Here is a 17,393-nt window from a genome sequence, read left to right as displayed (position 1 = left end):
ATATATATATACACATATATATATATACACATATATATAACACATTACTAATTAAATTTTGGTAATAACGCGTGAAACATTTCTTCACAGAAACGAAAAGTATTATTTCCTGTTGCTGTATTCGATAGACAGCAGTATGTCCGAGCTACTGACAGATAGAACCATGTCGGGAATTCATGTTTAGGGCTGCTACACATAAATATCATTGCATTTTATCAGCCGTAGAGAGTAACTATGCCTGTGGAACAACTTCGAATGATGACTTAAAACCAGAAAACGCTTGTCTTTTACTGTGACTATTTACTGTTCAATATGTTGCAGTTTTAAGAATTACAAAGTGAACAATTTAAGCTTGAAGAACATGTTTTGCATCTAGCGTCTCACGTTCATCTCAGTAAGCTAACAAGAGTACACAACAGGAAACTTCCATGTAGTCTTCTTCAAAATAAAAAACACTTCCCATGACTATTTGCAGTAAAACTAAATTGCTGTTAAACAAACATGGTTGCGTAACTTTTCACAAATCAGCTGTAAATCAAGTAGGCCTACTGTAAACAATGTAAATAGTGAGTTTTAATCACACTATAATTTTATCTCGGAAAAGTTGAAGTGCTCAAATTCAGTGTTATTGTGGTACAAAGTAAGAGGTATCAGGTATTGTGTGTTAAATCTGTATGTTTAAGTTAAAAGATTCTTAATTCTGTAACAATATTAACACAAATTTAAGCTATAACTTTAAATAATGTAATAGAACTGTCAGTTGTATTTTCTAAACAAAACACTTTTTTACTAAAAGTACAACACTGTAATGTTTGCATATGTTTTTCCATCAGTAAGGGCCTACTGAATGTCTGATGAAAGTAATGTAGATGTGTGGGTGGTGGACGCTGTTAGTCTGTGTGTCTACTTTGAAGGAACCGTAAACATGAAACTTTTCATGTGCACAAACCATAAACTTTATACTCACCATGAAGAGTATGCGGAAGTTGGCCAATTCTCCAAAGAAATCCTCCACACTGACCGAGTGGGGGTCAAAGGCAAAATAGCTGCCGATGCTCTCATAAAGCTTTTGCATGTTCTTGTGCATCGTTGACAGTTTTTCATACTGCTCCCGTGCATGCTTGGAGAAGCCGTGAGAAGAACAAAGTTAAGGAAAAAGGACAAAAAACATATCTCAATCATAGACAAAACATACTTTGAAGCTACTGTAATCATCAATTTAATATCACCTCACAAATATGAGCTGTGACAAAACAAGCCATTGTTAGAAATGATCACTTCAAAAGCTCATCATTCAAAAAGCCCATCTATGTCAAGGTCAACAAAACAAAACACTATAAAAAGAAGGGTGAGAGACAATCTAACGTGCCATTACTATAACCTCTCCGACTCACTTTGGAGTCAATGGCATGGTGAGCTAATAGCTGCAGCCCTAGAGTAATGGAAAGGTGTTTTGTAGTCAGCAGCGTGACACAGATGGTTGCTGGAAAAGCTGATTGCAGTCATTGTTCTATTGTTTCTCCCAACAACAGTGGGGTCAGGTTGTTTTGAACCTCACAGCTCACGTCGCACTGTGTAATTTACTGAACAGGCGAGCACTTTATTCCTGGTGAATGGCTATTGACAGCCAGCATCAGTTAAGCATTATCACAGCAGCCATTGACCTCATGGAGACTGTACATGGACACTTTAAGACTCACATGCCCTGTGTGGGATGAATACGACACAACCTCACACAACACACACAAACACATGCATCAAACACATGTTATACATGTGCATGCTTGCAGACATAGACAAAGAAAAATAATAAGTCCCACAATTCATCCGCAATTGTGGTAAACACCTGCTGGGATTCAGCCATTTCATCTTCCTTCTACAGAGGCCATAGTTGTCTAGCTATAATATCTGTAATAGCTCAACATTTATCTCTATATTTTACAATTAAATTTGGTTTTATTTTTATAGCTCTGACCATAAGTTCCACTTAATACAATAACATTGTTCTTACAAGTAATTAGTGAGATCTTCTGACGTGGCAACATTCCTATAAATAGTTCCACCGGACCAACATATTGTGCATGGGCAGTCACATGATAAGAAAGGTTTATATGTGTTAGATAAGACACAAAGCATGCACAGCTTTAATGTCGCTAATAATTCCTTGTTGTACGGGAAAACTGTGTGGGTGCACAACTTCATTAAATACATTATGTCAAAGTTGGTATCTAGATGGTTAATAATTGTTCTTCATATATCTATTACTTTATTTGAATGGCTATTATTAAAGGTACAACTAATGCTTTTAATAATGAGTTATATATTAATAAATACATTTGATTAAATATTGAATATAAATAAATAAATATTGATTATATGTGCACTTATAACTACTTACCTACATAATACTTTATAATAGCCATCCAAATATTGTTTATTGATGTTTACAAATGATTTATAAAGGTTTATAAAATATTTGGTCAGACAATAAAACCCAAATTGCAACAATATGGTTTTTTGAGTCAATCACAGTCTTTGTATTTTGAACACTTGACATTGCACCTTTTCACTTCACAATTCTGTCTAAGTACAATTTCCAAATTCAGGAAATAAATTGCATGAGTTGGTCAGTGGTTCCATGTCTACCATTGTAAATGGCTGATAGAGGCCTTTGCATGGCCATGAACATGAATGCTTTTTTTTGTCAGTGTGTAATCTGTGCACTGGATTTTGATGTGTATTCAACTGATACTAAATACAATAAAGTAAAGCATTTTTTAGACTGTGCTTCTATATGTTATGCTTACATGCAGCAGCCTCTTCACAGCGTCACAGGTACAGATAAAGTGATCATGTGTAGTTGCTTTGGCAACATGAACAGGCTGGTGGTACAGCATGTGGCCTGTGATTGCCATGGCTAAACAGTTACCAAGACATTGTTACATTATTATGTGAAAGACACTGTTTTTCTACAATGCAATGTATTAATGGTTTTTTGTTCCGTTATCTTGGTAGATGTCCACGTTGAGGTCCAGGGATTGTTCTGTGTCCCTAGGCAAGTTATTACCTCACATTTCTTTTTTCTGGGTGGATATAAATAACACACTCATACGTGCCTGTATGTGTGTGATGTATTTGTGCTCATACTGTGCATATGCTGACATGTGTATGTGTGGAAAGCCCTTTGTGTAGCTGACAGGGAATAGAAGCACAGACAGGGTAGGCTGCTTAGATTACCTCACTGCAAGCTAGTAATGGCACCGTCCAGATTGGCAGCAAGCCCACACACAGGCCCGATGGATGGACTCATCCTTCTGTCTTTCCTCTTCCCTGTCTCTATCTCCTTGTCTGCCCAGACCTTATTTATCCCCCTTGCTTCTGTCAGACTGCCTTTATCTCTTCTTTTGTCCACCTCCCCCTCACTGCACTTTTGTGTAAAAACTTAGGGGCTCAACAGATATACAGTATGTAAAAGTAAAACTTTATTTTTCTCACAGAAATATATTTTCAACATCTAAACTCCTGACAGTGACGTACTGCCATATTCCTGTTTTTGCAGTTGTATTAGTTTGGTAAAGTCAAAACAATTATGAATGTAAAATGGGAAAATATCTATTTATAGTATTATACTTGGTCAGAATGAAAAAGTGACTCCAAGAGATAAAATGAAAAAAGCATAATATTTATAATGTTCAACTGAAAATTAAAAAAACTAATGCTTTTATCTAGACATGGGGTTTTAAGGCTGTCTGATTTTATGTACCTATGCTTTTTGGTATTGTTATGCCTTTTATTTCTTGTGTTTCACTTTATTGTGAAGCAATTTGTGATTTTAATCTGTGAAAAGTGTTTTACACGCTTTACTTACTTACTGACTTGCCAAAAAGCAAGCCAAGCATTAGTGTTTAATTTAGCAGCAAAATACATGTTGATATCATTCTGGCATGAAAATGCTTATTAATTGCATTTAGATACAATATTGATTCCTCTCTTCAGCAGAGTCCACAGTGCTGTTAGCTCAGGCAATGTTCAGGTCCCAACTGTTGCCTCCCTTGTAATGGTAGTTAATTTTTTTTGAGGCAGTGGTTACTTTTGGTGCTTGTTGTGGCTTGTGGCTTTCTTGTGTTTCTTTTTCTTTCTACTCTCTCTCTCTAAGTCGCACACACATACGCACGCACAATGGTAGATGTGTCCCGCTGGGGACTGGACTGAGGCTGACTGGGCTTTTGCTCCTTGTATTTCCACATCAGAGACATGTCATATTGATGGAGCCTGACGCAGACTATCCTGCAGCAACACAACCGGTATGGTAGAGCCTTCATCAAACACACATACAGACAAAGAATGAACAGGCAAGTCCTCGCTCGCTCACTCAGTCACTCACACACAAACACACAAACACACACACACACACACACACACACACACACTCACACACACACACACACACACAGAATGTCTCTCTGTCAAGTTGTCTACACATTACACACCCATTCTTTGAATGTCTCTCTGTCAGGTTGCCTGTTACTCGTTTCTTTCCCTCAGTTTCTCACAGTCAATAGTAGTCTTTATTTTCTCTCCTTCTTCTGTCCACCACTGTCCTTTCAAGCATATTCCCTTTATAGATCTTTCTACATATCCCCTTGATATTCTCCCCATTACATTATCTCACTCAAACAAAAACTCACTTCTTTCTCTTACTCAGAGTGAACTTTCAGAAGTATGCTTCCTGAGCTGTGTCTGGTATTCACACCACTTGGGCTTGAAGCAGAGCAGGGAGCAGAGGCGATAGGTCTCAAGGTAAAGCATCATGCAGCCTTTAGTTGCCCCGGCCCTGTTTGTCAGTCTCTGCTCTCCTCTTCTTGCTGTCCTCAGAGAAGTGTTACTGCCTGCACTTCCTGTGCAATGCACCTCAACCATACAAAGCAAGGCTATTGCTCCATGGCTGGATGGCTCAATGTTGTTAATGCAGATGCTACTAATGATACTGTATCTGTGGCGTGCTTACTAGATTTTTTAATCTAATGGTCTATTGGTCAGATTAGAATACTTCATTTTATAGCTCTTTGCCTTATCTTTCTTGAATTTCTGCATAGCCTATGAATGACTGTTTAAAGAGTATTTCAATAACTGAAGCTGGCACAACTAGAGGATGAACAATTATAGTTCAAAGAGGGCTTGTGGAATAGCAGCAAGTCACTAAACATAACACACTAAGGCTTGGCTTATACAACTTCAGTTTCTGACAGCGTCTTATCTGGCAGTGTTGATTTACAAAGACAACGTCAGATGTAAAATGTGATCTTGATAGCAGTGCTCTGCTAGTTCATGTTTTTATAATTCTCTGTCTCTCTCTCTCTCTCAAATCTCCTGTTGCTGCCAAAACCCACCCTGTCCTTGTAAAAATCTAGAATTATTTCTTTGTCCTGCATGCCACAATGTCCTCATTACTGTGTTTAATCAGTCACTTTTATCTGTGTGTTTGACATGCCAGAAAGGGTGCATTTAACATCAGTAAGCTGTGATTAAGGGCAGTCATTTTTAACACCACAAAAAGACATCAAATCATATTCAAGTCAGACTTAGCCTAAATGCAAAAAAAATGCTTTTTGGGGAAAGACTACATTCAATCTTGTAATAAAACCCCTTTAACGAGAAGGAATACATCAATTTACATATTAGCCAAAATAAAGTTTAAAAATAGTTATAAAATAGTTTTTACAATGGCCACCTACAAGGATGGAAATACATTACCTGGTTTGTTTACCTGTGTGCATGAGAGAGTTATTAAAGTGCTGCATAAAACCCTACAGTGGGGGCCCAAAAAGCCTCCTTAATAAATCTCCTGTAACCTAGTTGCATTAATGTTTATTTAATGCTTTTCCTATGTGCTTGCTGGCCCCACCATCCAAGGCCCCACACTAAGCCTGCTTTTCTCCAAACCCCACGATCCCTGCTCCCTTTATCCCCACACCTACTGCCAACAGCCCCTGTGGGCCAAATTACACCAAAGCTGCCCACTGACTGGACACAACCCATCATGTTGAGAGCGAGAGCGGGATGAGAGAGGGATGAAGGAATGTAGTGCAGAGGGAGAGCACAAATTGAGAGAGAGAGAGAGAGAATATAGACTATAATATATAAAAAGTATTTATAGCTTCTCAAATCTGTGAATGAATGCAAAAGCTCTGATCTTAGTTGTTTATACTGTAATGCACCTAAAATTAATCGTCTTTGCCTTATGCTTCATTATTTTAAAAGTTACATTTTTTACTAGCATCACTTTTTCCGCTTCATACTGAAAGAGTGAAAAAGAAGAATAAGTGAGAGAAAGGCAAATCTGTATTAATACTGTGTTGTTAGGTTTATAAAGTTTTTTTTCCCCCATCACAAGAACTGATTTAATAGAATTCCTCTCCACAGTGTAAGTTGGTGTAAGTGTTCACCCCACACAACCATTCTGTTGTGTGGGGTGATATAACAGAGGGAGGTCCGTAGGGCGAGCAGGAAAGAGGCTGACAGTGTTCTGAGTTGGGCCACGGCATAGACACCGGGGCTCTCAGAGGGAATTAGCAGAGCAGCCAGTTCCGAAAAATTGGGATGTGACCTGGTGCTGAGGTGGATGGAGGGAGGAGGGAAGTGTGTGAGAGGAGGGAGGGTATAATAAGGAGAGGGAAGGCAGGGAGGAGGGAGGCTTTCAAATATTTAAAAGAGGAAGATACTTTATGTTTAATGGTGTAGATCCCAGTGACATATCTGAACGTACTGAATAAAATCTCGGTGCAAAAGCAATAATAAATGTCCATAAATATCATTAAACAACACATATAGACATGCTGATATTTTATTTAGTACACTACACCAACTCAGTCCAAGGAAATTGCAATTTATGAGTGAAACAAAAGTCTACAACCATGTAAGCAGACAGTTCTAACCAAATGGCAGTGCTTTGCCTAAGTTATAGTTAACCAGTGTGGTGCTTTGAGCTAGAGCTGGGCGATATTTAAAAAGAAATCCAACATAACAATATTTCTGACCAAATACATCAATATTGCAGTGATATTTTAGGGTTGACTATTGGTGCTTTCATAAACCTTTAACACGAGAGTTTTGATAAATAATAATAATAATAATAATGTTGGATACAATGACTAGGTGAGTGAAGGCAAATGATGAAACAGCTGGTAAGTTCAGAAAATTACATTACTTGACTGTAATGCAGGCTTTAAAAGCAGGAAAACATTATCCAAAATGTAAGACAATATCTAGCCTCATATATCAATGTCAATAAAATATCAATATATTGCCCATCCCTACTTTGAGCTAAATGCTAATGCTCACAAAGCTCAATGTAAATGTTAATACGCTTATTTTAGCAAATAATGTCTACTATGTTCACCATCTCATTTATTAAACTAACATTAACTAATGTGCAAATTAGAAGAAAAATCACTACAGTTATTACAATTCATCCTCTGAGGATAATAAAGGGCTGTGCCAATTATCAAGGCAATCCACCCAATAATTATCGAGACATTTCACTCCAAACCAAAATTGTCAACCTCACTGTGCTGCTAAAGGAAAATTCAGGGAATCACCAGTCTTTATAAAAACACCATCTGGGAACCATGAATGTTTAAAGCATATTTTTTATTAAACCTTTCAGTAGATGTTGTTTTAATGTGAAAACTGCCGGTGGTGCTACATGAAAAGTCAGGGGCTCACAATATTTAATTGTTATAGCCTAATTATATCTGTGAGAAAAAATAATGTCAGAACCAAATTTCCCTGCTATCCATCAAATATTTGGTGACAGTGGTGGACAGACTGACTGACAGACCAACACGTCTAGCTAATAAAAAAAAACTACAGCAGCAACATTTTTCTACTGTATTTGAACGTTACAGTCAACCTTCATTTGCTAACTGATTTTACACCACTCAGGATAAAAAATGACTTTATACTTAAAGAACAAGAGAACATGTGTTTTGGGTTCTACAATCTCAGCTCATGTGAAATGGGAGTCTGAGAGGCCAAGAATACAGAATTCAAGTCAGGTTCATTTCAGATTGTGGAAATAATTAAATCTGTAGCAAGCTCAATGCCTTAGTGTAACAATACTCTCTAAAATTTGCTGGACTTTGTCCAAAGTAATCAAAACAACACCTTGGATTAAAATCAACTGTGTGCCATCAAGAGCTCTATCCTGTTTATCCGTCTTTGTCACTGCACACATTCAGATATTGCTATTCAGATACACACACACACAGAGACACACACAGAGAGACACACACACACACACACACACACACACACACACACACACACACACACACACACACACACACACACACACACACACACACACACACACACACACACACACACACACACACACACACACACAGTCTCTCTCTGTTGGATTACAGAAGGTGCCAACAGTGTGGTGATTACTTTGATGCCATCTCCCTCCCTTTCACAAAATGTAATTAATGTAATACTTAGTGTGCCGCTGCAGTGATCAGACTTTACCTTAACCTCTTAACCTTCCTGTTCTCAGAATCTCAAATGCTTCCTTAAGTCCAAAATGACCAAAATATATTTGATAAGCACGACCGATAACTGTGTACATGTGTGTATACAGTATATATCTATATATAGATATGTATATAGATAGATAGATAGATATACATGATATAATATATAATATAATAATAATATATAATATTATATAGTAGTGTATATGAAATACATAGATAGTGCATACTTATACAGTATATTTGATAACCGTAATGGCTCAGTGGACAACATTGCCACTTTGACACAGGGTTCATGAACATTCCTCTCTATACTACTCCCCTACAGCTACTATCTCCTTTTTCTCTTGTAATTAAAAGCCAGATCTGATGTCAATTTTACTGTCAATCTATTCTGCCCGTCTGCCCCTGAAATATTTATACCTGTAGTGAGGAAGGTTGTTTCTGCTTAAGCATTCAAAGCTCTTCACCAGGGCACCCAGCTGGAACAACTCAATAAGGGGCAGACTGGTGGGTGTAATGACTACATCTGATAAAGGAAAAGAGACTATATAAATTAGATATGAGGGGATTAGGTCCATGGGAATGACCTGTTGAATCATGGATAGGCTATTAAAAAAGGGGAGAGATAGCATAGAAAAATTTGAAAAATAATTTGGTGTCAACTAATAGGATGGTGTCGGTGAGTGTATGTGAACACAACACAGTCCAATTACGATTGGGTAACACACACACCCATACGTACAATTTTATCTTTGAAGACCTTTTATGACGTTGACATCCTTTTATCATCATTCAAAGCAATCTCATGTCACATCAATACCTCGGGCCTGTGCCTCTCAGTGTAATATTCACAGAGTGGAAACATGACAATGCAAATCCACTGTGTTTACAATGTTCCTACTTGTCAAACTATAAAAGGTCAAGTCTCTCGCTTCCTAGACGGTGATCGAATCGGTAAACATCTATCCCTACCTCGACAGTACAATGGCTCGCCAGATGCCACAGACGTCACACATGCCGTTTAATAGACACAGGTACGCTTGTTAACAATATTACAAAGCTGAACATAATCAGAAAAGCCAAATGGAGTGAATGCTTCATTATTTATTATTCAGAAAAACACCCACGAGTAATCAGATGCCAGTGATACACAGTGCACCGACATTCATTGATTTGGTTGTTAATAACTCCAACCACCACCTTCTCTCAACACGACAAACATTATTTCAAAGTTGGTTGAATATGGTACAAACATGAATACAACCTTCTTTACTCGTAATTACACATGCTTTCTGTTTCAGTATCTAATGTTTTTTTAGATGCATGCTTTGTGAACCATTTTCTCCTTTTTCTGAGCTCACTAGACTCTCTTCAACAAAGGGTTGAAAACACACTGAATTTCCATTCCTTTAACATTTTTCTTTTAAAGAGAGCACCATCTAGTGAGCTCAGAAAAAAGAGGAAATGGTTCACTAAGCTTCATTTGGCCATCACTACCTTACGCTATTGCTCTATCCACACAGCTACCTATAGTGCCAAACACAATTGCTGCCATTTGTGCTGCCTTGTGTCTCATTTAGATTGCCCCACTTTCTGACCTTGCTTGCCTGATTTCTACATAATGTATTATAAAACTAACACACTATGCTTCTAGCCTCCTACTGGGGAGAAAAACCAGTTATTTCCTTGCAGTTTGAGCAATTTAAAAGACTTGTCTGGCTTTGGATCTGAAGGAGTACAAAGAATGTGTGGGACGCACAGTATAGATTTGTTTTCTTGCACATGCCATGTCTATGTGGTTCTATGTGACAATGACAGTGATGAATCCCAATTGCTGGTCTGCACTTTTTGTTTTGTGCACTATCTCTGTCTCTTCCTTTTAACAGTCTTTATCTAACACTAACAAGCGTTTTGCAAATCTACTCTCACACAGACAAGCACACTCATTGTCCAGACAGTTTTCACCCGGTCATGACTAAACTTTCTGAGCTTTATAGTACAGCTGAAGATTGACCGGAAAGGGGCGGAAGAGAGAAAGGGGACAGCAAGCAGCAAACGGTCGAGGGTCAGAGCTCCAAGGTGAGCTACTAGGGCGCCTCGGTGAATTACATCTTTAACATTTCTTCTTTCTGTCAATGTGGATACTGTTGAACCTTACGTACGATCTTGTGATCATCATCAGTTAGGACAATAGTTATCCAGTGTCACAATATCTATTTGAGTTTCGATCAATTGTCAGATCAGACTGCATAGTTTGAGATCCAGCCAAGTCTTAAGGTGTGCAGGCCTTTCACAATAAAAAAACAAAAACACATTACCAACCTACTGCTGTGATTTTAAATGCATACAACTCTGGAGCTGCTGTGTCTCTACTCACTCACCAATATGCAGCTACCCTTACCTATATTGTCATGAGTCATTACAATGTGATAAAGCAGACACATTACAAAAAAATCAATGAAAGCAAAACGACGCAAATGTATGCAAAAGAAAAAGCAAACTGGTAAACTCTTTCTATACAATCTAAGTCGCTTTAAAAAAATGTAGGGATGTATTTGAAAAGTGCCATTTGATCAAGGTTTGCTCACATCATGTCTAGATTAGGTCTTCTTTGTGTGATCAGGGTGCAAAAAGATGGAAATGGAACTTCTTAGGTGGCCACTTAGTGCATGCTTTCTGAACAGACCAGTAATCAAACCAGGCAGTGCAGTTTGCAAATGGACATCATGTTGGGCTGCCTTTGATGTGTGCATCTAGACTGCAGGGGAGTGTTTTAAATGTCAATGGAATCTCCTGCCTTCATGCTGGAATGTTTCAACCTTCCATGCTGCACAGTGAACAGAACATGGACTATAGTTGAATTATGTTAATGACATTGATATGCTATATATAACCCAACAATAATATCAACTGTTGTTCTGTTCTCATATGGGAATGGGGGCATGCGTTAGCTACTGGATATGGAGAATATTATTTCCAAAATTCACAACAAAGGTGTATTTATTCAAATCAATTAGATATGCGAGTGTGTGTGAGAAAGGGAGAAATAAAACACCTAGCAAGGTCAACTAGTGTGGTTTATGCACAAATCATTTAACTGCTCAAATAAAATGAAAATCAATGTTTAAATTGTTTCAATTATGTATTCAAAATATGATAATCAACCTTTTCATCAAAGGTAAGGCCTTTTGGGGCAACACCTGTACTGTTGATAAATATAGCTTTCATTGCCTAAAGTGTAGCAATGAAGATGGTTTAAGAAAGCATGCTTCAGTGCCAAAATGTTGGGAGTAAAATGGATTTACAGAGTAACTAGTCAACAATTGGTCAAGTTTATAATTTGTTTGTAGATAAAGAAAGACTGGTGGCAAGAGTGATAAAAGACTTAACTTAAGAGTTAGAGCAAGAGAGTGAGAGAGAGAGAGAGAGAGAGAGAGAGAGAGAGAGAGTGTATATTGATCAGATTCCTTCAGTACGACCACTGGCCCACAGCTCCATTCAATAGCCCTATCATTACCACAGCACAAACTCATTCAGCAGGTCAGCCTATTTGGCCCTGGTTCAGAGAGAGAGAAAAAGAGAGAGAGAGAGAGAGTGAGTGTGTGTGTGTGTGTGTGTGTGTGTGTGTGTGTGTGTGTGTGCGTGCGTGCGTGCGTGCATTCGTGTGTGCGTGCGTGCAGAGGGAAAAAGGAAAAGGGGGTACAATTTGATTCTTTAAGCCAATGAATCCCATTATAAGAGCTCTTACAGAACATTTCTTTGTTCAGGACACTTTCAGCCTAATGAAGTGTCCTAAGAGTAGAATTAGAAGTAAAAAGAAGATGCTATCTATTAAAGAGTGTTGCAAAGCACAGGTAAAGTTATTGGTCAACAAAACCACCTGCAGAGTCAGAAGATAGTGGATATTACTAAACAAAGTTTCCCTTCTAGATGTAAACTTAGGCCTAAAAAAACTAAAACTGTTCATAATACAACACAATCACAATAGGTACTGCCATAGTGCTCTTTGATTGACATGCTGTAAATGATTCCCAATATTCAGAACAGGGAGATGGGCATGAAAAACAACATAGGAGTAATTCAAAAAATCAGTGCTGAAGCATTACGCTAAAATTGGATTGCTTTAAATACAAAAGGACAACCTACTCCGTTATTAGATTACAGTCAGACATGAGTGGCAGTAGTGGCTGTCAAAGACGGGGAGCTAGAGAAGGAGAGATGCAGACTAGGGAGAAAGGAATAATGGAGCCGTCTCCATTGGCAACACAGAGGCACAGAGGCTATTTTTAGCAAATTAATTTAAGGCTCTAAATAATTAACTGATAATTATCTGGCAATCAAGAGTACGATAAAATGATCTCCTCAAGAGTTCTATTGTCATGTGGCTCAGCAGGCAGCCAGAGGAGCTTTGTGTGACTCGCCAGTCAAAAAACTGCTGGGTGTCATCGTGCAGGCAGAAGAAAATAAAAAGAAATGACAGGGGGATACAGTAAGATGTACTTGCTGGAAGGCAAGTGGATTTGCCAATGAATAGTGCCTAATGAATGACAGGAATCTGGCAATACAATCTATTTGTTTGTGGAATAATAGATGTGTAGCAGTTGTCTTCCATGTGTTTGTCATTCATGTTTATGTAAACACATAAATAGAAATATAAACAGCCACGGAAGGAGTGACACACACATTTTTGAGACATTACTTTGCAAAAAGCATCACAAACTGCAATGATACCACATAGAGTATTTCTCCACATCTTCATAAATATGTATCGTGTTATGAAGATTTTCTCTGAAATGTGACTAATCTCAAATGGAGAGTGGTGACATAAAAGGTTCAAAAGTTTTGGCTGTATTATGCTTCCAAGTAAGGTTATCTCCACATTTGACCCTGACAAAATTCCTTGTAAAGAGAAAAGAAGAGTGGGGAGAGAGCGGTGGCAAGCAGTTGATGAAGTGCCTCTGGCTGTATGTGTGTGTGTCCTCCAACCTGTACTAATAAAACTACTTTCATTGCCAGTTCATCTCCTTCTTACCAAGTATCTCCTCACCCTTCTTGTCTTCATCTCGGACTCTGTCATGTTGTAGTTCTGCTCTCTCTGTCCCATTACTTCCTCAGTCCTCCTGGAACTGACCAGCATAGAACTGGCTGTCAAACAAATCTGTCAATCCATCTTTCTTGCCTATGTTTTTTAGTTGCTTCCTTAACTTTTCCCTCCAAAGTATGTACCTATTTGCAAAACAATGTTTTTAAAAGTTTTAAAAGTGTTGAGTAATGCTGGAAGGAGAAACATGGGGACTAAATACTAGAAAGAATTGTTATATGATGATGTATAATACCGCTGTTAAATTAAAGAGCGCTTTTAGGCTACAAAATATATTGTGTTCAATTGCAACGTATACACTAGTGAAACAACATCATGCCACCGAGCCCTTATGTCCAAACTAAAAATACGTTTTTATAGATGGCACTTTGCAGCCTGTGCATACAAGTGAATTAGAAATATACAAATGCCCTCCTCAGAGTAGATTTATTAGAATTAACCACAAAGAGGACAAAAATCAGACAAAATAGTCAACAATTGATAAAAGGTTTATGTCAACCACAATAGGTGCAGCAAGCAATATAAAGCCATTTAGTTTGAAACCTTTTATAGAATCAACAGTAGGCAGCAAACACATGTTATTTTGTTCTCACTTTTTAACCGATGTTACTTGAAACCAGCAAAGTGCCATACTTGTGAAAAACTACTTAAGGAAAAGTACAATTACATTTTTCAGTACACAAAAAACAGCTGTTATAGTAATGAGAGTAAATGTAATTCATTACTTCCACTACTGAATATTTTTGTAAACTGCGTCCTTTTTTAGGGTTTGGAGATTACAGACAGGCTACACTTAGCCTGACAGTGTGAGAGCGAAGGTTGACAGGCATACCTAGCCTCCCCACTGGGCAACCTTTTATAAAAATCAATGCCACCACTAAACGCAACTCTCCCCTGTGGAGCCGGGCCCTGTTCCAGCCTCCTTCCCCTTCTAGTGTGGGCAGGAAAACACAGACAAACAGATAAATTAGAGCCTCCCCAGCTGCCCTCCTCTCATCCTTCAGCCTGTCTACCATTGTGAAGTGACAAAACTACTGTCAGTTATGGAAAAAAAAATAGAAAGCAATTATTTCATTGAAATAAGAAACCTCTGCATTTAAACTTCTCTTTCTTCAGCCAATTATATTTACTTTTCTCTACAACAACATAGACTCACCTATTTGTGAAAGTCATTGTTATGGCCTTAATTGGTTGTTGATGGGTGACACCGCAAAAGGGTTTTGGCGGCTTTGTACACATCCAAAAACAGGTTCTTAACAGTGAGTGGATCACTGAAGAAAACATTTGCACACATACTCTTTGCTGCAATACATTGTTTCCCCTGGAAAATCCAGCAAGAAATATGTGTTATCACAACATGAACAAAAAGAAGTGTGAGGAAGCAGTGTAGAAGGGGACAAAAAGCATGTTCTGTCAAAAAGGAAAATTGACAATAAACTGACAATTGGAAACAATTGTCATGTCTTTTTGTCTTTCTCCTCAAAATAGGAGTTTTTAACAACTGTTTTTTCAGTGCACGTTTAAAGAGGGACTGGGGTTGTTATAATAACATTTGAAAACAGCTGACAGTGATAGTGGTTTTGGTGAAAAAGCCAGACATCAAAACTGAACACTTCATTTGCAAATGGAACATCCATCCATTGCTGGGGTGTACAGTATGTGTTGGCAAACCACATGCAAAGACACTAAGATCAACGTGGGAATCATTAGTTTCACAGCATTTTTATCAAGACAGGAATCTGAGCAACACACAAACACTCCACAACACAACAGGTACGTACCGGTAGCTTGGCTGTGTTACCAGCTACAACCGCTCGATTTGGCAGTCTGTTGCTCTAATTTGCATGAGATTACATGCCCACAGAGGCAAACACTCTTTAATGGGTAGCATCATCCTCTGCAGGTTGCAGGGGGAGACATTTTGAGTTAACATAGAAATAGAAACGATCTGCCTCCTCAAATATTCACTTGTCATTGGCTGATTGCTGCTCTGATGACATCCATTTGTGAACTGAGATATCATTTTCAACCACTCAATTTCTCTTCATTAACATTAACTGCACCATTCCACAATGTGGACACATTAACCAAGTAATCTTTTTAATCACCATATCCAGACTTTTTCTGGTTCTTGGCCTGCTGTCACCTGAAACATTTAAGAGTTTTAGGCCACTATGCTACCTATTCAAATTAAAGCAGCCTTCTAAGTTCGTGGACACTACATCTGTGTTCTAATTGTCACTTACAGCACAGTGTGTTTAGTAGGTGTTGTTTTTAACCTAGACTAGGTGCAGCCCACTTTTCATCTATGCTAGCTGGGGTGGGTTGTGGGTTGATGGTGGTATTGAGCAGGAGAACAATCTATATCACTCATTAAAATGCAAATGTGTTTACCAAGTCTAGCTTTGATGCTGCACTAATAACAAGCAGTGGGGAACAATCATGAATCAAACTTGTGTAGCGATCTATTGAGCGCACGCCTACGCCATGTAATGAAACAAGAGCTGAAATAAGAGCATTTGCGACAGTCAATACAAAATACTGTCATTATCTGAAAATGTGAAACAGAGACTTAAGCAGCACGAGATGACGCTGGCACAATTCCAAAGGTGCATATCAATGCAGACCTAGATTACATGGCCCAAATTAAAGACTATAGCAAGTGAGACAGGAAATGCTAGTGTGCTCTGTAAGTAAGTAAACGTGGCTGAAAGTACAGCACCGGCTGTGCATTCTAATTCAATGCAGCTGGATAGACTTTGAGGGTAGCACTAGTAGGGTCCCATGCTGACTGTGTCAAGTAAGGTATAAAGATAACACACCAGATTTCTTATTTGAATACTTATGTGGTTCAAGACTTCCCCTCTAACTCAGTGGTTTCCAACCATTACCCCAAAAAATGACATGACAAGTTGTATATGTATATCAGCTGTGAGCCGCTCATCTAAAAACTAAGTTTTCCTTCTCAGATTGTTTGCTTTGGTAATTATTAGAGATCTGAACAGGTTACATTTTACAACATTACCAAGAAAAAAACTGGGATGAAAGACCCCCAGGGAAACCATAGCTCTAACATACCGTAGCTGTTTAGAATTAACACTTTAAATACCGATATATACACCAATGTACTTTTGTACTTGAATCTCACAGGGCTACAGAAAAGCTTTAAAGGATGTCAAGTGTTTCACCTAAAATATAATCATAAAGAACAGAAAGATACTTGGGAAAATATCTTAATACACCTGTGATTTATCATTAAGCTCCTAAATGACGGTGATGACTCCCCTCCCCTATTGGCTGGTGATCTATGAACATGTGGAGTACTATTGTGCAACACACCCAGACCTAAATAAACAAACTCCAAATGAGCACAAAACAGCAAAAGAAAGATTTGGTCCCTCCCTCTACACAGGGCCAATTCTCAGATGAGATGGCAGCTACATCAAACAGAACAAAAGGAATAAAAGCCATAACCGATATCCATGCCCTTCCCTCCTGCAACGTATTCCTTTGGCTTTTTATTTAGCAAGGAATAGCTTTTTAGTCTAGAGCAGTCTTCAAAGTTTTTTTGAGCTAAGGACCCCTAGCTGATGTGAAACAAAGCAGGGACCCCCTACTACATATAGTGACCAAAACTATAAACGCAAAACTTTTGTTTTTGCCCCCATTTTTACATGAGCGGAACTCAAAGATCTAAGACTTTTTCTCTGTACACACATGGTCTATTTCTCTCAAATATTGTTCCCAAATCT

At 38.3% G+C, this 17,393-nt stretch overlaps 1 protein-coding gene across 5 annotated transcripts in view; it reads right to left on the bottom strand.

The window, feature by feature from the left end:
- The window catches only part of diaph2 (diaphanous-related formin 2), a 411,623-nt gene that overhangs the window by 74,125 nt on the left and 320,105 nt on the right, over positions 1-17,393 (bottom strand). For all 5 annotated transcript variants that reach the window (XM_032527793.1, XM_032527796.1, XM_032527797.1 and 2 more), the window contains one exon: positions 968-1,132. In XM_032527793.1, the coding sequence (XP_032383684.1) occupies positions 968-1,132 (165 nt within the window). The remainder of the gene's footprint in view (positions 1-967; positions 1,133-17,393) is intronic.

This window comes from Etheostoma spectabile, chromosome 10 (genome assembly GCF_008692095.1).
Source record: "Etheostoma spectabile isolate EspeVRDwgs_2016 chromosome 10, UIUC_Espe_1.0, whole genome shotgun sequence".
NCBI classification, from domain to species: domain Eukaryota; kingdom Metazoa; phylum Chordata; class Actinopteri; order Perciformes; family Percidae; genus Etheostoma; species Etheostoma spectabile.
This window is presented reverse-complemented; position numbering and strand designations above follow the sequence as displayed.